The sequence below is a fragment of the Larimichthys crocea genome, chromosome X (assembly GCF_000972845.2).
Source record: "Larimichthys crocea isolate SSNF chromosome X, L_crocea_2.0, whole genome shotgun sequence".
In the NCBI taxonomy this organism is placed as follows: Eukaryota; Metazoa; Chordata; class Actinopteri; family Sciaenidae; genus Larimichthys; species Larimichthys crocea.
In genome coordinates, this window is record NC_040020.1 from 18,341,779 (window position 1) to 18,368,771 (window position 26,993).

A 26,993-nucleotide genomic window follows, 5' to 3' on the forward strand; every position below is an offset into this window, starting at 1 on the left:
ACAGTGGCAGTTTAAGTTTTTGGAAAACATTCAAATATAATACACACACACACACACACACATAATATTCAAATATTAAGTTTAAACAGGAAGTTATCTCAGGGGGCGTGTATGGCACTGGAGTAGGCGTGCCATATGACATGAAGTTATTTTGACCCCGGAATTTGTCTATTAGGCAGTCCGAACTTTCTCATAAATCAGTTTACATCTGTCTAACACACTCTAATGCTATTGTTAGAAAAAAATAAGTTTCGTCTTTTTATGTCCGTGACTGTGATGGCGTCTTTAAGCGAAGGAGTCGGAGATTGTCCTTGCAGACAAAGGTCTGGGTAAAAAGATCCAGATTATAAGCGCGGGAGAAGTGTTCCCGCGTGCTTCTTGTTGACGTCGTGTGGCGTGTCGCACTTTGTGTCGGGAGTGTTTGTCACACCAGCAGCACACCAGAGACCAAACCACGACGACCATGGAGGACAGTCAGCCGAGGCCTGCTCATCTGAACGGGTAACTACTTTCAGTTTGTCTTCCTCAAGGCTCAAACGCAGAGGAGAGAGAGAGAGAGAGTGAGAGTGAGAGTGAGTGAGAGTGAGAGTGTGAGTGAGTGAGTGAGTGAGTGTGTGTGTGTGTGTGTGTGTGTGTGTGTGTGTGTGTGTGTGTGTGTGTGTGTGTGTGTGTGTGTGTCCACACGCTGCTGCTCCTCATCACTTATTTCGTCTGATAGAAGTCGTAAAGACTCAGACTCCTTCATGTCTTTACGTTAAAGCAGCTTGTTAACCGACAGACAGATGTTTGACAGTCCATCTTTTGGCAATGCTTTAAAATCTTTCAAACCAATTCAATGACATTTTATTTCTACAGTGCCGAATGATATCAGGACACTTTCCAGATAAAACAGGTCTATGCTTTATAATAATATTTACAGAGACCCAACAGTTCCCACCATTGGCATGCACTTGGCGTCAGTGGCAAGGAAAAAGATTCTTTTAAGAGACAATGTGCTGGTATCTTTACTGTGTTTGTACACATCAGGTAATACAGCTGGATGTGTGTAAACAGAAATAAGCTTTCAGTCAGTGGAAATTGCTTGTTTGTTTTTTAATCACAAACTTTCTGTGTCTTTCTCTGTAGTGGCACAACCAGGAAGAGAGAGGACTACCTGGAATGGCCAGACTACTTTATGGCTGTAGCTTTTCTGTCAGCCCAAAGGAGCAAAGACCCAAGCTCACAGGTGTGTGTGTTTGTGTGGATACGTATTAGGGCTGTCCCAGTTACACATAGGTGTTTCTGAGTCAGGAAAGGTAGTTAAAGGGGTTAAAAGCATCTTTGAAGTTTACGTTGTCTTCCAGATTTACCATAGTCCGCACATAATGGATTCAACGTAATGACTTAACAAACATACAGATCCCAGGTGGCATTCAGATTTGTAACAATGTGTAACATGACAGATGACAGACAGATGAGAATTTACAAAGACTGTGGCTTTGTGAATCAAAATCAGGTTTATTGCCAGGTAGGTTTTTACTTATTTGTCTTGATGTTATTGGTGCATAACAAATATTGTGTAAAAATATAAGGAGATATAAACAATATAAATATACGTACAATATGTTCTCAGTATATAGCAGTTTGTGCAGAATAATACCAAGTGTTCACAAGGTAATGTGAAAATGCAGAATATTCAGTTAGCACTGTCAATTTAATTTTTAATTTAATTTTGATATAGGTCCAAATCACAACAGACATTATCTCATGACACTTTAGACTTCACACTTCCAGCCCCCACCAGAAGGTTGGGGGTTCAAATCTGCAGGCTGGCAGACTTCTATGTGTGTAGAAGTTTCCTGCTCCTTCCACACTCAAGTTAGGTGGACTGTTGGGACGGCCTATTTCTAACCCTCTCTTATGCTTTTACCTCTCTGTAGCATCTTCCAGGCCATCAGCTGGTTGGCTGCACCTAGAGAGGGTGGAGCTATAAATAGGGCGGCCATCTTATAGGCTGTCTCTCTCTCTCTCTGGTTCTGGCAGTATGGGAACTCAGTTTGTTTTGCATTTGTAACTTATTTAACCACTCACACACACACCCGCTCTACACAACTGATAAATAACATTCATCACAGTTTAGGTTGTGTTAGGTTTAGTTAAATAAACGTTTTGTTGCAATACCTTAGTGTGTGGACTCCTCCTTTTGTTGCAAACCTTTGAGCCAGGTTCGTAACACTATAAACTCAGAATTGCTTGTTCAATGTGATTTGTGTTTAGTTTTGTCTGGAATCATTTACAGGCCATTAAGTGCTTTGTTAATAACTTTAAAATGAATCAGATGATGTGTTATTCTCACAGATGTAGTGTTGGGGTCAAACAATATATTCAGATTTCATAAGCATCAGTATGACAGGTGAACAACGTAGAAAGATGCTGTTCATGCAAATGCAGCTCTGACATCTTTAAACAAACACACTGGCACTCCAAAAAGATCTCCATGCATGTAGACCAAGTGTACACCATGTGTACCAATGTGGGTACTGAACTACCAGCCACTGACTGTTTGGTCTTGGATTAATTCACGATACATTGGAAATTTGGTCATTTTAATTAATTTAATCATTTGTTTGTTTGTCATTTAATTATTTGGTGATTTTAATTAATTTAATCATTTACATCTAGAAAATAAACTGTGGAACTGCTTTCTCTCTCTGCAGGTGGGGGCATGTATAGTGAACCAAGAGAATAAGATAGTTGGCATTGGTTACAACGGTATGCCGAATGGCTGTGATGATGATCTGCTACCGTGGTCCCGGTGTGCCGAGGACCGACTTGACACTAAATACCCGTATGGTGAGAATGCATCCACACACAGAACTGGACTGAACACAATTCTATCTCAATGTCTGACATGAATGCACACTTTTGTTTAGAATATCTTAACATAAATATACACCCTTAAATATTCAGCATATTGTGAACTTTACACATTCCTGCTCAGACCTGTGCAGCTCTTTTCATTGCAAACATATTGTATGACTTCCTGCTGATATCAGCATAGAGCGACAAGTCCTGACAATAATATTTGAAAGTTACCCAATAAAACTTAAAACTTAAGTAAAGGTAGATATAACGGGTAAACAAAATGCTTTAAAAAGACAAGAAAAAACACACAAAGTAAACTCAACTCAAACTTTATTTATAAAGCACATTTAAAAACAACTGAGGTTGACCAAAGTTCTGTACAGGTTAATACATATAATTAACATATAATTAACACATAATACATATAATACCATGATTACAAAAGGTTAAGCAAGATAAATGCTAAGATATTTAAACTTGGTTAAAAGCCAGGGAGAAAAGGTGGGTTTTTAAAGAGGATTTAAAAACCTCAAATGATCCAGCAGATCGGATGTGCCAGGGCAAAGTATTCCAGAGCCTAGGGGCCGCAGCCACAAAGGCTCGGTCACCTTTGGTTTTCAGTTTTGTTTTAGGGGCGACCAGTAGCAGCTGACTCGAGGATCTCAAAGTTCTGGCGGGGGTGTGGATGTGGAGAAGCTCAGTCAAGTACTGAGGGGCTGAGCCGTTATGAGCTTTAAAAACAAACAGTAACATTTTGAAATCTATTCTAAAAGCAACCAAAGTAGCACCGCCAGGACAGGGGATATGTGGTCACGTTTGCGTTTGCCGGTAAGGAGACGGGCAGCAGCGTTCTGTACCAGCTGCAGGCAGTGTAAGAGTGAGCGGCCCAGGCCAAAATAAAGCGAGTTGCAGTAATCCAATCTCGTATTAATAAAAGCATGGATTACAGTCTCTAGATCTTTACGTGACAGGTATCCTTTTACTTTCGATAAAATCCTCAAATGATAGAAGCTGTTTTTCACTACTGAGCTAACCTGGCGATCAAATTTCAGCTTGTCGTCAAAAATTACTCCGAGATTGTTTAAAGATGACGAAATGTTTGGAGTAAGGGGGCCCAGAAAGCCAGCAGGAAAGTCTGTTGGACCACATCCAAACATTATGATTTCCGTCTTTTTTCCTCTTTTTTTCCTCTTTTCGTTTTCATTTAGGTTCAAAAAGTTTGAGGTCTTGAGGTGTGTGTACAGAATCATTCAATGTTAAGGGTAAATAGATCTGAACATCATCGGCATAAAAATGAAAAGAAAGATTATGCTTCCGGAAAATTGACCCTAATGGTAGCATATAGCAAGAAGAGAATTGGCCCGAGGATAGAGCCTTGGGGGGACCCCGGAAGTAAGAGGGGCTGAGGATGAGGTGAATTTACCTAGCTGCACAGAAAAACTCTGATCACTCAAGTAAGACTGGAACCAAGAGAGAGCAGAGCCTGTAATGCCCACCCACTACTCTAATCGTGCCAAGAGAATCCCATGATCCACAGTGTCAAAGGCAGCTGTCAAATCAAGGAGCACTAGCATAGCAGGGTTTCCTGAGTCAACAGATACCATTAGATCATTAAAAACTCTCAGCAGTGCTGTCTCAGTGCTATGTGATGGTTTAAAGCCAGACTGAAACTTCTCATAAATATCATTGGCCACAGAGGGATCCGTTTTTTTCTTTTTGATGAGAGGCTGCACAACAGCATGCTTGAGAGCAGCTGGCACACATCCGGTGCTAAGACAGGAATTAAATAAAAGTATGTCAGGGCCCACCGTACTGAATACCTCTCTAAGAAGACGAGAGGGGATGCTGTCTGAAGAACACTTTGTAGGTCGCAGATGCTGAACTACAATTACAGTGCGGAGAGGGATACAGGTTCAAACTGATCAAAAGCAGCATGTAAAAGAGAAAGGGTGAGGTCAGAGCTAGGGCCTGCAGAAGGAGAGGCAGGTGACCTAAGAGCAGATATTTTTTAAATAAAAACTTTGATGAAATTCTCACAAAGGGTGAGCGAGGTTACAACTGGAGAGTTTTTACAAGGGAGTTAAAAATGTTAAAAAGAACTTGGGTCTTGTGACGATTACAAGAGACAAGACTGGAGAAATAATCCATTCTAGCAGCCTTAACAGCACTCTAGTAGACAGACAGGGTTTCACGAAGAGCTTCTTTAGAGACATGGAGTTTAATTTTTTTCCACTTTCTCTCAGCGCCTGAGAGCGCGCGTGGAGTTGTTAAGCCACTGTTCTGTACGTGCTTTTATGCACATTGTTCTAAAAGGTGCAACAGCGTCAAGGATATCCGTGCAAGTAGAATTAAAGTTGCTTAAAATATTTTCAGTTTTGAGAGCATGATTATCGTCCATAGTGCTAAGTATATCACCAGAAATGATATAGTCATTATACATGGCTGAAAACTGTGATGCAGTTTGAGCACTGATTGTGCGCAGATGGCGCATAGAAGCAGGTTTTTGCCCTTAAAGGGATTGAAACAGTAAAAAGCACAGGCAGATGGTCAGAGATACGCACAGATCACAGATTTCACAGATTTCATTAACGCTCACAGATAAATTGTGTGATAAAACCAAATCTAAAATGTGCCGTTTCTCGTGAGTCGGGTCTTTAACACATTGAACAAGATTAAAAGATTCAGTGAGGTTTAAGAAATCAGTGACCAATGGTCTTGATCTGCAGCAGACATGTATATTGAAATCTCCAGAAAAAAGAAAATGATTGTATTTCACGGAGACACATTACAGAAAATCTGCAAGAGGAAGTCCTTGTTAAATTTTGGAGGCCTATAAACAACCGCAAACATAACAGAGAAAGAGGAAAGTTGTAGCTCAAAAGTTTGCAGTTCAAAACTGGAGTAGGTAGTAGATGGAATAGGACAGCACTGAAAGCTGAGGAATGAACAGCCGGGAGAAAGGAGTTCAGAAAATGGTGTGCACTCACCATCCCGAAGCCAAGTCTCTGTCAGGAGCATAAAGTCCACATCCTGTGAAGTGAAGAAGTCATACAATAAAAAAAGTTTTTGTTTACTAGTGACCTGGTGACACCAACTTAACCCCAAATAAGTGAGACATTAGCTGTAAGAGATGGGCTAATCGATGTCTCTCCTCATATTGCACCTTTTTTAATCAGGGGACAGTGAATAGCTTTGAGGCTTTATAATTCTGTTTGAGAATGAATTGTCCACTTAAGACAACTAGTAGCACCATTAAACAAAAATGGGAACACGTAACTAACAGTTGCATTACAGAGGAAATCTGGAATCAGGAATTTCATGGGAAGATATCAAGCTGAATCTCTTAGAGTATTTGGCTTGAAGAATCTTAGCAGATATTTTATTTCACCTGTTCAGCAGTCTCATCACTCAGGTGACATGGCTCTCACAAAGCAAACCGTTATCACTTGTTCTAGTCTAATTGTAAATGCTTTCTTAGTAGGAATGTGCGATATGTTATCGTTTACGTTATATCGTCAAAAACATTCCTCATGGTAAGAATATGTCATCCCACGATAAAAACGATAAATTCCAATTGATGACGTATGTATGTGCACAACACACTCGCAGCCCAACACACATATCGACAAACATGGCGGAAGGCGGAGCAGATACGCCGGGCAGTGAGGAGCTCTTTCCTCACACTCCGGCCGCCAATCAGACACTCGGATCGGTCAAACCTCCACAGACAGCCTGACATGTCTCTGAAGCAGAGACTATCCAGGTGGATTCACGGACTAAACTCTGATAATCTGCCTGTGTGTGTTCTCACTTTGTTTATTTCATGTACCAGCTTCTAAATCTGAGTCCGACTCACAAATTATGCTGCAAAATATAATGACGAAGTTGACGAAGTTGAATTTGATTTGTGTCCAATGATTAGACAGCAAGCGAGTGAGAGAACAAGAGAAAAAAGCCTTGATAAAGCTGTCATTAATCGGCAAAATAAAAAATTAATCCCTTGTTTCACAGCGGTTACATTCAGCAGGAATAGACACGCCCACCACCAGCTCCCCTAGCCTTTATTATTTTGGTGATATTTATAGTCCAAAAGATTAGGCTAAATTGGTGTTTATTTATCGTCGTTTTTATCGTTACCGTGATAAATACCAGAAATTATCGGGATACATTTTTAGTCATCATATCGCCCATCCCTATTTCTTAGAATTAATGCTGATATTTGGGTTAAAAATGGCTTTTAATTGGGATGAACTACTCTTTAGGTTTCTACTCTGAACATTTGCCAATATTAAAAGAAAATAAACATATACATGGTATACAGAGTGTAGCTGCTAGAAAAGCAATTACAAAGAAATAGCCTATGCCAAACAGCCCATCTATAGAGGAATGGTATGATATTCTTCATGAAATCTTGGTAATGGACAGAATCACCTTCTCTGCGAGACTGCAGAAAACTAAATCTGAGGACATTTAAAAGTGGGAAATGTATATTTCTCCTAAACACCCTTCATTTGTTTTGCTTTTTGTGCTAGATTGAAATGTTCTGTTCATATTAAAAAAAAAATGAAGATGAATCAGTGTTTAATTTCAAGCAAAGGTAATTGTGTAAAGTGCTGATATGAGATTCCAAATAAGAAAAAAAAAAAACAAAAAAAAAAACAGTGCATGTATTTACATCTTCTAGTGCTGTGATTTTTTTCACCTTCTTTAAATTCTGAACAGTTGAACTATGCACCAACACACCAAATTGCAAATTCCTGCAATGTGAAAACCTGTTTCTGATTCTGATTTTAAATCCACTTTTACAGATTTTTGCTGAGTCCTCTTCATGTTTCAACTTTGGCACGTTTCTAGGTGCTCTGACATTCTGTATATCTCGTGCTGACCTGGCCTTTAGAGGGTGGTAGAGGATAAATAATGAAGAAATCTCAACTCCTCTCCATGGAAGACACTCTCATGATCTACTTTATCTTTCCGTGTTTCTCTCTCCCTTCTTCTAGAGGTCAATTTAGTGCATGTTTATCTTGTTCCACTTAAATTTGACATTGATTGTTGTTAAATGACATTGTGCTGTTTACAAAGAATGGGATCAAATCTACAATAAAAATGATTTTGTTTTTATTTTATGTAATTAATAAATTATTAGCATATCGTTTTCCAGATTGCCAATGTTTTCTCCTTGTGTGAAGGAGCTACATAACATCCATTGTAAATTGGAACAAAGACAAAAGAATCATTAAACCTATAGCCAATTCTACACATCAGGTCTTGGAGGAGTCCAATTACATATGTGAAAACGTTGTATAAAGGCTTTTGTGATTGAAGATGGAACTGTGTGAATCCTGCACATGAAAGATTTAATTTGTTTTAGTATTTATCCAGAGGAAGAGTAGTCCATGGTCCATCTTAAAAACAACTTCTTACAGTTACTCTGGATAATGCACAAATAACTATTTCAACCAAATATTTATTGGTTCTTTGTTTGACTTTGGGAAGTCTGAAGGTCTGATTGTCCAATGTCCTAGGAAATGTACACCATCCTAGGAGGCAGTTATCTTATTTTATGGCTGCCTGTCACTTTGTTTTCATCCTAACCCTTGCAATGTCTCCCAAACTCCCTGTCCCACAGTGTGCCATGCAGAGCTGAATGCCATTATGAACAAGAACAGTGCTGATGTCAAAGGCTGCACCATTTATGTGGCTTTGTTCCCCTGCAATGAATGTGCCAAGCTCATCATCCAGGCTGGTGGGTGTTGACAACACACACACACACGCTCACACGCTCACGCACGCTAATACATTATAATCACTTGTACACTGATACTGACTTCAGAAGGCTTTTTAAGCTGTAACTGCTTAAAGTTGGTGCTAATTGCTCGTATGTGCCCATATTTTGTTCTTGCATTGGAGCGGTGTTATGTAGAAATTGGTATTTTTGTGATTTGTCACCCCCAGTTGGTATAAGAGTGTAATCCCACTTTGGTAAATCTGGACAACTGTACATATGTATTTGTTATGATTGATTTTAAAACTAGCCGACAAGTCGACATCTTTGCTAACAGCCAAACATTGAACAAGGTCAACAACACCAGAGTTGATGCAGAGCAGCCGGAGGACATCAGAGGGAAAAACAGAAAACATTTTCTCCATAAAATATGATCCAGTTTCACCAGAATCAGTGATAGTTGGTGGTGTGTGACTTTGTGTCGTAAAGCGTTACGTACTTCTCCCGACCCGGAGCCCAAAGTTACGTAGTGTGAGAACAGACGTACCAATGACACTGTTCACCTGATCACAGGTCAGTGTGGATGATTATTAAATGTAACATTTAAACTTTCCATGGCAAACCCTTGAGTTCTGCTAATCAAGTTCAAGTAAACTTTAAAATATGAATTCTGTTCATGCTTCCCCACATGTAAACTTCACAATGAATAAAATGGCTTTTAAATGAGTGTAGTCAGCTTCACTGCATCAAGATGTCAAAAACAAATCTCAGACAGATAATCTGTCTGCAGGGCTGGAGACAACATTTTTTGTTACGTCCAGCCTAGGGGAACCAAACATAACAAGAAAAGGACGCTCCCCTCTTTCCCCACTCCCAAGAATGACCAAGGTCACAGAACTGCAGTACAACAAAAGATCATTTATTCAATTATTAGGGCCCGAGCACAGCGAGGCCCTATTGTATTTCGAACGCTGAACGACGTTTAAGAGTAAATCGCATTTTCCACAGCCCATATCCCCCTCAAAACTCACGAAAATTTGCCTACCCCCCCAATGTCAGGCGTAAAATTACGTATTTTGGAGGTCTCACACATGCACGCGCGCATACGCCTCCACAGCGCCACCTAGGTGTGCGTTTTTGGAGGTGCCCCTCGCCACGCATTCACCCACGTGCACGAAACTCGGTGGGAGTATGTAACATGCCCAGACGCACAAAAAAGTCTCTTGGTGTCCCAGGCTACAGTGAACCGTACGGTGTCCAATTTTTGTCAAATTTGGACTTTTCGTGTTTTTGCCTCATTTCCAGGGGTCGCATTTGAACGAACTCCTCCTAGGGATTTCATCCGATGTGCTTGAAACTTGGCGTGTGTGTTCTCAAGGCCTCGACAATGAAAAGTTATCAAAATCACAACTTTTTATCAGAGAACGTGGCCGTGACGGTGCGTCAAAGTGGACGCTGTCGATTTTTTCACAAAAAAACAAGACTCCTTTGACTTTTGGGCTGATTTTCGGGCAAAAGTGTGCGGCTATCAATATTTGTCAAGCTGTCTGAAACTTATTGGGTTTGTTGACAGCAATATTATGCACAATTCGGCTGCATAATTAATGAGGGGGCGGGGCAAAAGCGCTCTATAGCACCCCCTTGAATTTTTCTTTCGAACAGCCCTGCCACAGTTTTGGACACAGAATTATGAAACTCAGCCGAATTGTAGAACATGCCAGGACCTACAAAAAAGTCTCTTGGAGCAATGGGCTACAATGAACAGAAAGCAAGAGATTTAAGAATGAAAATCGCCATTTACTGTGTTTTGGCCTGGTTGAGAAGGGGTCATGTTTGAACGAACTCCTCCTAGGGATTTCATCCAATTACTTCAAACTTGGTAGGAGTGTTCATATAGACTTCCTGAGTAAAAGTTATCAAAATTATGAATTTTGAGGAAACGGTGTGGGCGTGGCGATCCATAAAATTCATTCAAAGAAAATCACCACGAATCCCCTACTGATTGCTTGTGATTCTCAGACACTCACATGTTGTGATTCTATATACTTTCTCAGAGCTGTCTGAAACTTATTGGGGTTGTTGAGAGCAATATTATGCACAATTCGGCTGCATAATTAATGAGGGGGAGGGGCAAAAGCGCTCTATCGCCCCCTTGAATTTTTCATGTGGAACAGCCCCGCCACAGTTTTGGACACAGAGTCATGAAACTCAGCCGAATTGTAGAACATGCCAGGACCTACAGATAACTCTCTTGGAGCAATAAGCCACATGAACAGAAGCGAGATATTGCTGCGAATTTTTTCACAAAAAAACAAGACTCCATTGACTTTTTGGGCTGATTTTCGGGCAAAAGTGTGCGGCTATCATATACTTTGTCAGAGCTGTCTGAACTTATTGGGGTTGTTGGAAGCAATATTATGCACAATTCGGCTGCATAATTAATGAGGGGGAGGGGCAAAAGCGCTCTATAGCGCCCCCTTGAATTTTTCTTTGGGACAGCCCTGCCACAGTCTTGGTCACAGAATTATGAAACTCAGCCGAATTGTAGAACATGCCAGGACCTACACAAAACTCTCTTGGAGCAATAAGCCACAATGAACAGGAAGCGAGATATTTAATAATGAAAATCGCCATTTCCGGTGTTTCGGCCTGGTTGACAAGGGGTCATGTTTGAACGAACTCCCTAGGGATTTGTATCCAATTCACTTCAAACTTGGTAGGAGTATCACATAGACTTCCTGAGTAAAAGTTATCAAAATGATGAATTTGGGAAAATGGTGTGGGCGTGGCGCTCTATGAAAATCGTCATTTTTGCTGTTCTGGGCTGGTTGACAAGGGGTCATGTTTGAACGAACTCCTCCTAGGGATTGTGTCCAATTCACTTCAAACTTGGTAAGTGTGTTCACATAGACTTCCTGAGTAAAAGTTATCAAAACGATGAATTTTGGGGAATCGCTGTGGGCGTGGCGCTCTATGAAAATCGTCATTTTTGCTGTTCTGGGCTGGTTGACAAGGGGTCATGTTTGAACGAACTCCTCCTAGGGATTGTATCCAATTCACTTCAAACTTGGTAGTCTGTTCAAATAGACTTCCTGAGTAAAAGTTATCAAAATTATGAATTTTAAGAAATCGCTGTGGGCGTGGCAATCAATAAAAAAATTCAAAGAAGGCATCGACAGGAAGCACCTTCTCAGAGCTGTCTGAAACTTCTTGCGGTTATCAAGGTTTTGTATGCACATTTCGACGTGCACACATTTCAACGGTGCGCATATCTGCGAGGGCCCGACCCATCGCTGCCTTGCAGCTTTAATTATTATATTATTTCAAAAGTGGTAGTTTAAACCTCAGGGTGAGCAGGGCCAAAACAACAAACAAACAATCTGTCCAAAAACTAACTTACCTCACCAAAACAAGGAAAAGAAAATACAGGTTTCTACACCTGCCTCCCTACAAAATAACAGGAGAAAAAGGAGATGAACCAAAAGAGCTACTCACCCCTACAACTACCTGAACTGCTGGGCTAAAGTCTGCTAAGGAGACAAGTACAATTTTCCACAACACAACTAATCAATACAATACGGCCTGGTGCAGTTGAAAGTAGGGTCAAGAGAAGAGAAACGGTGTCTCCAGCGGCGGCCATTTATAGCAGACCCACCAGTCCATTAACCAATTGGCAGGCAGCACCTGGAGAGAGAGACCCTAAGGTAGGGCTGCACGATATGGCCTGTAACCAATATCTCGATATTTTTAAGCTATATCGCGATACACGATATATATCTCGATATTTTTTTGTTGTTGTTGTTTTGTATTGTTTATTTCTAATAAATAATAATGTCATTATTACCTTGATAGCATTGTAATTGCTCAGAATCATGTAGAACGTAGATTTACACTTGCTGTATGAGACACACACCTCTTTTTTATAGCATTTAACACTTGTCATATTTTTAATGAATTTTTTATATATTTCATAATGTACATATGAGCACTGAAGCAGTGCAGGATCATACTTGGCTTATGAGAACACCTTTTTTAAATCAAATTTTAACCATTCTTCATATTTTATAAATAAACCTTTAATAAATTTAACACCCACGTCTATTTTGAAAACCGGAAGTGTCCACACGCTGCAGTAGGCTAGCGCTGATTCCCAGTTTTCTCAAAGTATTTGACATAAAGTCGGCAATAAGGGCGCACTTGAAAATATTGGAGCAGCTGACGTGACCACGCGAAAACGAGAGACGGCTGGCGTGACGAAGTTGTTTTTTCTTCGGAACCAAGTCGTCCGTCTCCATCTTCAATTAACTCGCTCGGGCTCTTCACTTCACTTCTCTCCTCACCTGATACAAAAAGTACGCATGCCGCGGCAGGAATTTTTCTGGTGGGCGGGGCGTGCTGCGGGCTGTGAGCAGCACCAGGAGTGAGTGACACAGGCTCCGAGAATAAATGCCGACGGCTTAAAACATTTACGTGACAAGTACTCGATGGTCGCGATATAGTCATTTCATACATCTCACGTAGAACAAGCCGCGATATATCGAGTATATCGTATAATCGCCCACCCCTACCCAAAGGTGGTAGCACCACCCTTAGGCAGGGAGGAACAACGACACAAAAATAACACATACTAAATTATGACCCTGGGTCATAACACTGGTGAACTGACCCCTTTAACTCTTCAGCACTCGTCTTCACTAATAAAATGTGAGGACTTTTCTAATGTGTACACCTTTTTATTTAGAGGCACACAGTCATTTAAAGTCAGATCGTCTGTAAGTTATGGATCCCAGAGTGATCAGAGAGAGAGAAAAAAACAGACGTTTTAAAGCATCAGTGCTTGAAATGCTGTTGCATGCAAGGTAGGGCAGAGAGTCAGCACAACAGAACAGCCTGAGTGTCGGGGAATGGGGAAGGTTCATTCTGAAGGACTATGCATTAACAGTTGGAGGTGCATGGAGGCTGTACGTGCAGCTCCGGCTGCTTGTGTGGTTGGACTGTAAAGCAAAACAGCCAGCAGTAGTACAGTGGGCTGTGATGTGGCACTTTGCCATCTTAGAAAAACAATATGATCTTTTTGCACTACTTGCTCTGTGTCCGCTGCCAGGTATCAAGGAAGTGGTCTATCTTTCTGATAAGTACCATGACACGCCAGAGATGGTTGCTTCCAGAAGGCTGCTCAGCATGGCTGGCAACAGTGCAGGTAGTAACAATTTTTCTCTGGCACAAAAAAATAGAAGTGTTTCTTTCTTTCTGTGGATTTCATGGCCCTAGTGGTGAAGTTGTAGATTGTGACTTTGGTGACAGCTGATTGAAAGTAACTTTTCCCCTTACCCTTGCCTTCCAAGTTTAAAGGAGGAACCGTGGTGTCTGGAAACCCGTGAACAACGCAAAGATCTCGAGCCAGTGTTTAGTTTGTCCTCTCTCGGACTTCTGTGCAAACATAGTGGTTAAAAATAGTGGCCTCTGTTGAAGCTCCCCCACGTATCTCTGTCTGTAGTTCTAAGGTAACACAAACACAGTGGTCTTTTTTGATCAGACACTAAAACAGACTTCTGAAGATTAGATTCTGTTTTTGTCGATAGCTGCTCCTGAATGTTGACACTGACCTGGAGGAAATTTGTTATGCTGTAAACCAGAGGCGTACTAGGTTTAAGGACAGGGGGGCTTAGCCCCAAGGAGATGCACAGGATGTGAGCAAACGAGCGCGTGAGCACAAAATTTGCAAACAGCTAGTAAAGACTGAGAAATGATCATTAGTATTAGTAGTTATATTAGTATTTATTATCAGTCCTGTTTTTTTTTTTAAATACAGTACACAAAAAACAACAAACAAAGGTTTGCACAGTAGCCGTATGTTTACAGCATTAACAAGAAAAATATGGCTACAATTGCAAGTTACTTGGTGGGTGGAAGCATCAAAGAATGTCGTCTGTTTTTAAGGGTGGCAAATCTGACTTTGTTGTGACTCAGATGCTGAAGCTCAGCTTTTTCAATTGACATGACTGCAAGACTTAAGTCTTTTCTGACCTATTGTTTGACACAGCCAGGAGTGCAGCCGACGCAGTGCACTAAAGGACCTTTCACATGAGCAGCTGCTTACAGGCACTGTTAGGGCAACTTGGATGGTTGCCATCAGAGAGGGAAACATGTCCGAATCAAGAAGGTTGTGCACAGACAATATATCTTCAGGTGAAAATCCAGCCTCTGTTTTCCGGGCAAGAAAATTTCTGGCCACCAGAACCTCCTCTGTTTTCAGGTCAATGCTGTAGTGTTTTGCAAGTTCATTCAAATGTGATTCACACAAGAAGGTCTCACCTTTAGGACTGCATGCCTGGATGCCTTTTAGTAGCCCTGCATCTACACTGCAAAATCAAGCTCGCCAATCATCCTATCCACACAAGGGAAAAGTAACTCTCTTTTGAATGTGTCTGAGTTGTTCAGTTCAGTGCGTGAACCTGCAGTTGCCTCCAGCACAAAATCCTCCATTCTCCTCTGTTTATGCCTTGTCTTGACACCTGGTTCTGGGATACTATGGGTGTGGCACAGGGCTTTGGTTTTCTCATATAGCTCTGTGGCAAATGCATCTGTGTGTTTGCCCTCAAGTGTGTAACACACTGCTTGTTTGCAGATCAAAGCTTCTGCCAGGTCTAAGGTCTCTTTCTGAAGGAGCTTGTGGAGTCCTTCGGTTAAAGACAGAAGTGACTGAAACATCAGTAGTGCGTAGACTGCTGAGAACTTATAGAGCTTTGCTGTGAGACCAACAGCTACGGTAGGGCTGCACGATATGGCCTATAACCAATATCTCGATATTTTAAAGCTATATCGCGATACACGATATATATCTCGATATTTTTATTTCTCCTGCAAATCACCATGAATGTTAAATTTGATGCAAAAAATAACATCAGTATGATGATTCAAGTAGACCCTTCTATTAGATTAGTATTAGTTTTAGCTGCGTCCTCTGCCCTGCGTCAACTCACACTGGGCGCGTCTTGGCAGCGTAGCAAGCCGGCCGTATTCACGCGAGATCACGCTAGAATCCTGGACGTACACGAAACCCCGCGATAAACTGTGTATAAAGAAAACAACAACAACAAACAGCTGACTTTGCTTCTCCCACGTGGAGGAGATTATAAAAAGCATCTGTTGTGTCATAAACGATTGTGTGTTGTTCCACTTCAACAATTAGTCTCATCGTTCATGTTGAGACCCTTTGATCGACCTGGTGCCACCGGTCATGACGTAACGTTGGTGTGAAGTTGTAAAAAGCTACATGAACTGCGTATTGTGTTTTATTTCGAAAGGGGGCGGAAGTTTATTATGTTGATTCTGTGTCGGATTTCCTGTCTGGTGCGCAGTGCTCTGTTGAAATTTACAAGGTTTAGCAGCGGCTCGCATCAAAAATAGCGCCCTGTGTGAGTGCTCTCATTGACTAGACTGGCAGCTATCTGCTCCGGTGACCGCAGCGCGTACGCCTCCGGAGCGGGCCAATGGGCCTTGTCTCTCCTCACTTGATACAAAAAGTACGCATGCGCGCAGGGGATCTTTCTGGGTGGGCGGGGTAGTGTGCTGCGTGCTGTAAGCAGCACCAGGAGTGAGTGACAGGCGAAACTCCGGAGAATTAAATGCCGACGGCTTAAAACATTTACGGGACAAGTACTCGATGAGAACAAGCCGCGATATATATCGAGTATATTCGATATAACGCCCACCCCTAAGCTACGGTGGATCGAATGGCAGAAAGGCACCCCAAAATGGCAGGCAATGTCTCAAGAACTGCATTGATCGATCGCAACTGACATGCCCAGCGAGTGTTTGAAAGTTGCACAAGCTCAGTTATTGTCAACCCAAGCCTTGTCTGAGCCTCCATGAACTTATGATGATTCACTAGGGAGGTGCTGAAGAAAGAGTACACACACTCCAACAAGCTGAAAAGCTCCATAGCCTCTGGGATGGCCTTGCAAGTATGACACAACACCAGGTTAAGTTCATGAGCATAACAATGCACATAAATAGCTTCAGGATGGAGCCTTCTAAAATGTGCTTGTACACCTCCAGTGGGCCCACTCATGACGGCTGCACCATCATATGTTTGTACTACACACTTAAGCTCTGCAAGACCATTGTTTTGGATCTGCTGCTGCAGCTCATTCACAATAGACTGGGCATCAAATGATTTTATCTCTGCAAGTGCTAGGAAATTTTCTTTCACTGCCCCCTCTGACACATACCTGACACAAACAGCTAACTGCTCTGATTTTTCATCCCTTGCCTCACCTGCCATGATTTTGGATTTAGTCATTTCAGACACAATGACACTAGTAACTTCCTGGGCACAACAGTCAATCATCTCATTCTGGGATGTTGGTGAGATATACTGAGCATTTGATGGGGGATTATGTTTTTGAAGAAAAGGATCAAATTCCTTCAAAAGCTCCATGCATGCAAGAAAATTCCCTCTGCTTGTGCTGTCTCTACCTTCATCATGGCCACGAAAAGGGAGTCCCTGTCTCCCTAACATAGAAGTGACTGCAACGATTCGCTTTAGATACTCTCTTCTCTCTACTGTCTCACTCACATTTGCAGATGCTATCATCTGTGCAACATTTCCCTGTTTGCTAGTTGTCTGGTAGCTTTTCCATGCAACAACACTGTCCTTAAGTGTTTGTGGCATCTCATGCTTTGCCAAAGATGGCTAAAGCTTTCTTCCAGTTCTTGCAACCACTACTGACCAAACTATCATGTTTGATGTTCTTACCAAACATTCTACATGGGAAGCAGAAAGCTGTATTTTGGTTGACTGAATATTCTAACCAGTTGTGCTTTTCAAACCAGCTGGGGTGAAATGCTCGCTTCTGTGTACCAAAACTATCTTGAGGGTAGCTCTTCAGCTTTGCCTGTCTCGGCCCTGTGTCTTTATCACCTAAATCAAACCCTGTAGTGGAGTGAGTTGCAGTAGTTGCTTCATAATTGTCCCTCTCTTTGTCTGTTTGCTCTCCTTCTCTCTCTGTAGTAACTTCATCTTCCTCTGCCTCTGGATCCCCTTGCTCTCTCTGACTTGACCTTGCCTGTTCTCCCTCAGCATCTCCTTCTGCCTGACCCTTCAAGATACACAATGAATTGAATTAATAACTGATCAACATAGAGGCTAATGCCATGACTTTTGCTCAGAACACAATAATTGTTTGCTCCCAAATATTTTGAAATCACACACACACACACACACACACACATAACTTGGCTTTTTCCACTTTCTAATCATTACTCTCAAATAAAAGCTCAAGTTAAATAAGTCTTATATGGTGCACCTTGACTGAAATGTTTCAGATTTCATATTCAAATTGAGTTCCATTTATTTCCAAGGCTGTCTGCATCACAAATAACTCTATTCTGTGAAATCCTTTAGACTCACTTTCCAGTAGAGGTCTCTCCCCTCTCACACACTGTGCTCCTCTGCCCTGACTCCTACAGGTCAATAGGGGTGATGGAGTTATTATTAGGGCCAGAGCACAGCATGCTGGGGCGAGGCCCTATTGGATTTCGAACGCTGAACGACGTTTAAGAGTAAATTACATTTTCGACAGCCCATATCCCCTCGAAAACTCACGAAAATTTGCCTATCCCCCCCATGTCAGGTGTAAAATTTCGCATTTTGGGGGTCTCACACATGGACGTGCGCATATGCCTCGACAGCGCCACCTAGGTGTGCGTTTTAGGCGGTGCCCCTCGCCACGGTTTCATCCACGTGTACGAAACTTGGTGGGAGTATGTAACATGCCCAGATGCACAAAAAAGTCTCTTGGTGCCCCGGGCTAAAGTGAAGCATACGGCATCCAATTTTTGTCAAATTTGGACTTTTCCGGTTTTGGCCTCATTTCCAGGGGTCGCATTTGAACAAACTCCTCCTAGGGATTTCATCCGATGTGCTTGAAACTTGGCGTGTGTGTTCTGAAGGCCTCGACAATGAAAAGTTATCAAAATCACAACTTTTCATCAAAGGACGTGGCCGTGACAGTACGTCAAAATCGACGCTGCCGTTTCTTTTTTCTTTTTTTTTTCTTTTTTTAAATGTGACTACATTGACTTTTTGGCTGATTTTCAGGCAAAAGTGTGGGGCTATCATATACTTTGTCAGAGCTGTCTGAAACTTCACGTGGTTGTTAAGACCAGTGTTATGCACAATTCGGCTGCATAATATCATTTGGTGGGTCTGGCAAAAAAGCTCCATAGCGCCCCCTGGAACTTTTCTTTCGAACAGCCCCGCAACAGTTTTGGACACAGGGTCACGAAACTCAGCCAAATTGTAGAACATGCCAGGACCTACAAAAAAGAGTAATGGGCTACAATGAACAGGAAGCAAGATATTTAATAATGAAAATCGCCATTTCCGGTGTTTTGGGCTGGTTGACAAGGGGTCATATTTGAACGAACTACTCCTAGAGATTTCATCCAATTCACTTCAAACTTGGTAGGTGTGTTCACATAGACTTCCTGAGTAAAAGTTATCAAAATGATGAATTTTGAGGAATCGCTGTGGGCGTGGCGATCAATAAAAAAATTTAAAGAAATCGCCACGAATCCCCTGCTGATTGCTTGATTGTCAGACACTCATGTGTTGTCCTTCCATGTACTTTCTAAGAGCTGTCTGAAACTTCTTGTGGTTATTAAGACGAATATTATGCACAATTCGCTGCATAATTAATTAGGGGGCGGGGCAAAAATGCTCTATAGCGCCCCCTGGAATTTTTCTTTCGAACAGCCCCGCCACAGTTTTGGACACAGAATTATGAAACCTGAGCCCAATTGTAGAACATGCCAGGACCTACAAACAAATCTCTTGGAGCAATGGGCTACAATGAACAGGAAGCCAGATATTTAATAATGAAAATCGCCATTTTCGGTTATTCGGGCTGGTTGAGAAGGGGTCATATATGAACGAACTCCTCCTAGGGATTTTATCCAATTTACTTCAAACTTGGTAGGAGTGTTCATATAGACTTCCTGAGTAAGAGTTATCAAAATGATGAATTTTGAGGGAACGGTGTGGGCGTGGCGATCCATAAAATTCATTCAAAGAAGAAATTGGCAGGAAGCACCTTCTCAGAGCTGTCTGAAACTTCTTGCGGTTATCATGGTTATGTTATGCACATTTCGACATGCGCACATGTGCGATGGCCCGACCATCGCTGCTTGCAGCTTTAATAATAATAATAATTATTATTATTATTATTATCCACTGATGATAATCATACGTTAATGAGCTCAGCTCCTGTTTCATGGTGTGCATCCATGCTCCAGAAGGAAGTCACCCCAAAGATAAATGGTAGAGTGCACATTAACCAGCTAGCTAAACAGCAGTGTTCTTTTATAGCTGGATGCAACTTTTGACCCAAAACGACAAAGGTAAGACGTGCATAGATTGTCTGTAGTGTGTAAGCCAGGTTTTCATTCGTCAAACATGGAGCGTGTCATTAATTACATGGGACTTTCTGCTGTTAGCTGGGCTGGAGCTAACTAACTGTTACTACAAGCAGTGATGAATACTTACTGTCCTGAAAAACTTTCTTATATCCCTTTGCGCATCCATCCATTCACGTTTGTCTCCTAACGCCAGACTCGGACTGGCAGTCTGTGCTACCGGGCAAATGCCAGATGGGCCGGTCCATCTCGGGCCCCATTTGGGCGGGTGGCCTTGTTTTTTTGTATGTATGTATTTGTTATTTTGTAGCCTCTGCAACATTTGCCCAGCAGCCCAAAATGGACTTGCGGCCCATTTGCATCCATTTGGAATAGGCTTTGGGTTGCACTGGCTAATATCGGTTAATATTTGCCTGTTCATGCCAGGTTCATTAGTTACGATTTACACCCCCCCTCCCCTGCCCCCTCAAATGGATGCGTCCATGCAGCCGCTAGGTTTATGTGAAACCGAAACAGGGATAGACTCATATACAGTCTATAAATAAACTTCATACTGTATGTTGCACGAATATTAATTACAATAAATTATGGACGACAGAGATTCTAAAAAGAGGAAAGGAGGAGCAGAGAAAATCCGAGTTAAAATGTGGGAAAGGAGCCGCACAAGTCGGGAGTCAAACCTGCGCCTCCGCAGCGAGCCTTCGCATATGGAGCGGCTACTTAAGTTACCGAGCTAAACTGTTTTGGGGGCGGGTTCATCGGCTCAATGGTGGGCTGGTCCAGAGGAAAAATGCCAGGGCCGAATTTTGTTCCCAGTCCGACCCTGCCTAACGCTGTTCTATTCAGCTCTGTGTGCACAGTAGAAGTAGCTACTAACGGCTGCAGGTACCGAGTTGCAAGCAAGGTCGCAGGGAAAACGTGGACTGGATTTTCAGTAATGTGGTTTTGCGTTCTGAACAAGTGGAATGGATTGATAACAACGCACCAGAAGGGCTCTCTGTACCGTACACTATGAAGTGAAGGGAAACTGACAGATTAATGATCACATTTAAGTCCTTAATGACATGTTATATGATTATTTATTTAAAGTGATATGCTGCCTGCTATATATTGAATTTGTGATGAGAGTTATGACACAACCTCACTTGACTTCTGTCCTGATTTTTGAAAGGATTTCTATCTGATCCACCACAGTGAACAGTAGCAGTTATGACTTGCAGGAGGCAGGTGGATGACAAATTTTTGAGGGCAACCAAAGTGCTCCAAGGCATGCCAGAGGCGCCCTGCTTGATCAAATTAAAGGTCAGATCTGTTCAGGGCTCTAAAGTGAGTGTGTCTGCTGCAGTTTTCTGTATCTGATTGTGTTGGTCATGTCTGACACAGGAAGACGTGGAGGCACACTAAAGCTGACAAAAAGGAGAGAACTGTAAATAGCCAGAGAAACATTGATTGAACATTGATGCTGTTAGTGTGCTAATATTAAGCATACCTTTACCTTGATTTTTTCCAGATTAGCTGATTGAAGGATTTCGAGGGCTCTGTATACAGAATATGTTTTTATTACTGTATAGTAGGGCTGCACGATATGGCCTGTAACCAATATCTCGATATTTTTAAGCTATATCGCGATACACGATATATATCTCGATATTTTTGTTGTTGTTTTGTATTGTTTATTTCTAATAAATAATAATGTCATTATTACCTTGATAGCATTGTAATTGCTCAGAATCAATGTAGAACAGTAGATTTACACTTGCTGTATGAGACACACCTCTTTTTATAGCATTTTAACACTTGTCATATTTTTTATGAATTTTTAATATATTTCATAATGTACATATGAGCACTGAAGCAGTGCAGGATCATACTTGGCTTATGAGACACACTTTTTTTAAATCAAATTTTAACCATTCTTCATATTTTATAAATAAACCTTTAATAAATTTAACACCCACGTCTTATTTTGAAAACCGGAAGTGTCCACACGCTGCAGTAAGCTAGCGCTGACTTTCCCAGTTTTCTCAAAGTATTTGACATAAAGTCGCAATAAGGGCGCACTTGAAAATATTGGAGCAGCTGACGTGACCACGCGAAAACGAGAGACGGCTGGCGTGACCGCAGTTGTTTTTCTTTGGAACCAAGTCGTCCGTCTCCATCTTCAATTAACTCGCTCGGGCTCTTCACTTCTCTCCTCACCTGATACAAAAAGTACGCATGCGCGCAGGGGATTTTTCTGGGTGGGCGGGGCAGTGTGCTGCGTGCTGTGAGGATCACCAGGAGTGACACAGGCAAAACTCCGGAGAATTAAATGCAGACGGCTTAAAACATTTACGTGACAAGTACTCGATGGTCGCGATATAGTCATTTCATACATCTCACGTAGAACAAGCCGCGATATATCGAGTATATTCGATATATCGCCCACCCCTACTGTATAGTCACCTGAAGATTTCTTTTATATCTACAGACCATGTTGAACCACCATGTTTCTACAGCAGCTCTGAACAGACAAACTAAACACTCTAGATAGGGGGGTATAGTTGAATAGTCAAAGAAATTAGCTATAAGTCCTTTCCTAACCACTTTTCTTTGACTTTGATGGAAAACATCACATGGTCAAGGAAAGATGTGAACAAGAAGACGACTGCAGTTACACTTCATCATGCGACGGCGAATGTTATTGACGTGACCTGTGATAAATAGGGATGTAACGATACACTCAACTCACGACTCGATTCGAGTCACGATTTTTTGTTCACGATACGATTTTTTCACGATTTTTTTTTAATCAAAATGAGCTACAGACAAATTATGACCAAATAAAATTATCTTTTTATTTGTAGGAAAAAAATCTCTCTTTACAGAAACTCTCAAACAGTTTGTGTTCTTATTAGGGCTGCCAGCAAGCAGCTGATCTGACCATTACCTTTCAGCTTGAAGTATGAGCTAACTGAAAATAAAAACAACAGGATGATAGCTCATTAACCCTTTAATGAGAGTCCACGGCCCCGGGAAACGGCGAGGTCCGGGCGCTGTAAACGCAGAGCCGGTCGCGGCGCACCACCTTCGGAGGAAATGCGCCCGGCGGGGGCCAGCCAGCGCCGGGGAGAGGTCCCATGAGGGGATCCTCCCGCACGGTGCGGCCGTCCCTGACCTGAGTTGAATCCCCCGTGCAGACTGCGCGGAAGTTGCGGTGATTGGTTAAAATTGCAACACCCCTGAATTCACAGGGATTCACTGAAGTTGCGTTGAAGTTGCAAACTGCAACATCGTGAATTCCTGGAGGGCAGCGCCGGTCCAGGCCACATTTGCGCCCTGGGCGAACCCCCCCCCCCCCGAGGCGAACATTTTCTCGTGCGCCCCCATCGGTCTGTCCGACGTCCCCCCTGCCTTGTCAACACCCCGCTCTCGGGGCGCCCGCTCCGCTAACTTAATGAGCGGTATCGAAAATTACAGAGGTTTTTTGCTTTTTCGGCCGTTCGTGCGCCCCCCACGGAGAATGCGCCCTGGGCGGCCGCCCACATTGCCCATAGCTAGGACCGGCCCTGCTGGAGGGTCTGTGTTATGGTATCATTTACGGTACAGTCAGGCCTGACGCCGATTACTACTACTACACTACACTACACTACACTACTGCGCATGTGTGTAGGTGTGTAGGTGTGTGTGTGTGTGTGAGTGCGTGTGTGTGTGTGTGACACAGAAAGGCAGACGCGGCAGTGGAAGCTGCAGCCACAACGTAACCTATTTCTAATTAAAAAAAAGACGAAAAAGAACATATCCTACTTCTCTCGCATTCGCCAAGAATCGCGATTCATTTTTTCTGTCAGCCGATGCGAGTCGTCACGCATTTGTACCGATTTTAATCGTGTCACGATGTATCGTTACATCCCTAGTGATAAAACTACAAAGTTCAGAAGATGGACTACAAATGCGCATCTGAGATACTTACTAGATACTCCCCGTGCGCTCTGTGTTGTTTCATGCAGGAAATATAAACGTGGACAACCCAATGAAAAATCTGACTTCATTATCAACGTCAGAATTCAAATAATAATGAATGTTGTTCACCTGTCACAGAAGTCAGATGAAGTGTTTGTTACGCTAGTATGGTCGCTCACCCTCCTGTCCACTCATATAGAAACATATTAGCAAGTTATGGAAAAAGATGGATGATTAACAATCAATGGTAACTTCATGATGATCTGCAGGGACACTGGATGTCACAGTTAGAAAGTTTTTACTCCTCCACAGTCAACAACAGAACACACTTGATTTTCTTTTTATATCTGTGAATGACTGAGTGGTGCATCGTTTCTTTTTCCCCATTTTGTCGCTGCCGCAATTGTGGGACAGCATTACCTCCGGTGTATCATGTGCTAAAGGAGATAATAGAGGAAGCACTGAATCTCCTTTCCTTAACAGTCAGAGAATTCAAACAGCTCTTATCAAGGTGGCTACGTTAATACTTCTGGGTCATTTCACTCAGTGAGGAACCTTCCTTAGCGAAACTGACTATTCGACAGGACCCAGGGACTTTTGTGTTTCTCCCCAGTTGATGACTTTATCACTATTTCACTCCCCAATTCTTAATGAGAACAGAGATGGAGAGATGCTGTCTAAGTCTTGTAGTGGAGATTCAAAGTACATTACACAGGTAGCTGTCAGTTCAACCCCCTGTGATGTCACCCATTAGTTTGTGAATCCATGTTGAGGTTGGTGTCATGGCCGTCGACACCTTGGTTTCTCAACTGGAAATGACCATATTTGGTATTCTGATTAAGCAGGAAGTTAGCAGCTTGGCAGCGTTGGTGTGTGTGCTTGCTTTATGGGCACCACAATGTGCAGAAGATCCAGGTAATTAAGTATTAATATTAATAAGCAGCTTCCATAAGAATGAATGGTGCCATGCCTCCAGCACTGTATCCATTTCTGCTCATACATTCACATACAAGCCAGCAAGGTGGAAAGTGGGACAAAGATGAGAAAAGTGGTTTGGCAGTATTTTAATGATGTTGATGATGATGTATGTAGACTGTGTCAAAATAAACTGGCATAGAACCACTTGACCAGAACAATAGTCACATCCAGCACAGATGTGTGGACAGTAACCTGCAAGGAGAGCAAGCTGCTGATGCTGTTAACTGTGAACGTTAGCCACAATCAGACAGACCACAGACGTGACACTTTCCAAAACTGTTTCCAAAACCGCAAGTTTCTATCTCTGTCTATCAGCTGCTTGACTTTTTGTTAATAGACTAAGGTCTCTCCTTAACACGTGGATTTACTGAAAAATGTATCATCACTTGAAGCTGCCGACAGTATGCCATTTTTGAACAACCTAGTACTCAGTATTGTTTCAGATGAGAGCAGAGAGTGAAAACAGTGAAGCTGTGGGCTCTGAAGCTCACTGTCGCAGAGTAAAAGCTCTAAGTGTTTTCTGCTCTGTTCTTCCCTTCTTGGTTAGGGTTAGGTTTTGCTCCCTTTCTCTCTCACTTATTTTTGTCTATGACCTGCCTGGACCTTGTGAAAAAATGATCCAGGGTGAGGGACAGATGAAAGTATGACTTGAAAAGTGACTTTCGTCCTCATCCATGGGTTTTATTTGGTCTGTTCCATGTGTCCTCATACCTGTGTGTCTAAAACTGATGTGGATGTTGTTGTTTTTTTCGTTTTGGCAGGCAGTTCAACCCCAAGAGGACTAAGATAGTCATTGATTTTAATTCCATTAACCACTCTGGAATGCTGAACAGCACGACCAAGTGAAAATGTGAACGGCTCACCTTGGGGACGTGCTGAATGAGGCAGGGAAGCCGAAGAGAACTGACGAGATTGAAAGGGACTTTGATGCCTCTTTCCTCTGTCTTCTTGCCCCCTGCTTTGTCCAAAGGAAAACCCAAGGATACCTCGCCTTTGGTTACCCCGCGTCCTTTGATATTTTGATTAACTGGATATTCAAGGTACTTTAATTTGACGATTCTCCCTTTGAGGGTGGTGGAAGGTTGTTAAATGCTGCTTTCAGTTTTCAATTTTTTTTTTTTTCCTTCTTTAAAAACTTTTCGGTTAAGGAATATACAAGGACTCTGACCACTATGAATTTTAAATGTGTGTGCTGTGAATTTGATACTCTTGGATGTCAGCACAGGAAAAACCTGAATCATATTTCTAGCCTCTTTAAGAAAAGATTCAATGCTAATCTAGACACGCCTCAATATTCACTTCATTTGACCTATAACATTCACACTTGAAGCTGCCCAGTGTGTGTGTTTTTGGTAAATACTGGGAGCCACTCAGTGTTACTGTCTGCCGCTGAGCATCTGTATTAACAGTTCAGGCAGTACAAACTGTAGGAACAGTACACTGTAAAGAATGGCTAAACTTAATCATCAATGATTTTTTTCTTATTTTTTATGTTGATTGGTTGTATACAGCTGAATCTTATCAGGGTTGCTCTATCTGTCACTCCTATATTTTTTTGCAGTTAGGTTCAACAAAGTGTACAAGAATTAGCCAGTGTTACAATTTAGCATTATCTTTATCCATCTTTATATATGATATATGTTACTGTGTGCATGTGGATTTTTAATATATTCCCTGTAGGGGATATGAATGAATTTATTTTAACTTCTTTTATTGTAGCAAAGGGCTTCTAAAAACATGTTCTTTTACTACATTGACCTCAAAGAAGAACTGCCATTGAGCTTCCAATGGTTTATCCTTTTGCTGTTGTACTGTCTAAAATGCTGTCATGACAAATAGATGAAATCTTATCATTTGCTTCTTACTTAGTATGTATTTACTACAATACAATGACAGGGAAACACTTTTCAATCTTTTTCACCATCACTCCTTTAACCATGTCAGCTGTCAGTGCTGTTGTCAATAAAACCACATGAGCCTGTGTCTACTGTGTTCATTATTCTTAAAAGGTGTTTTAGGATGTAGTCTAACCCTGAAACCCTACCAGGCATGCTGTTTTGGTCCATCCTGCATGCGACTTAGA

General features: G+C 42.0%; 1 protein-coding gene across 1 annotated transcript; it reads left to right on the forward strand.

Moving 5' to 3' along the window:
- Positions 1-155: 155 nt before the first annotated feature.
- On the forward strand, positions 156-26,893 carry dctd (dCMP deaminase). The gene is made up of 6 exons (XM_019265897.2): positions 156-501; positions 1,126-1,225; positions 2,697-2,832; positions 8,474-8,590; positions 13,674-13,769; positions 25,672-26,893. Exons 1-6 carry the CDS (start codon positions 464-466, stop codon positions 25,698-25,700), a joined length of 516 nt encoding a protein of 171 aa, XP_019121442.2. The 5' UTR covers positions 156-463; the 3' UTR covers positions 25,701-26,893.
- Positions 26,894-26,993: the final 100 nt, after the last annotated feature.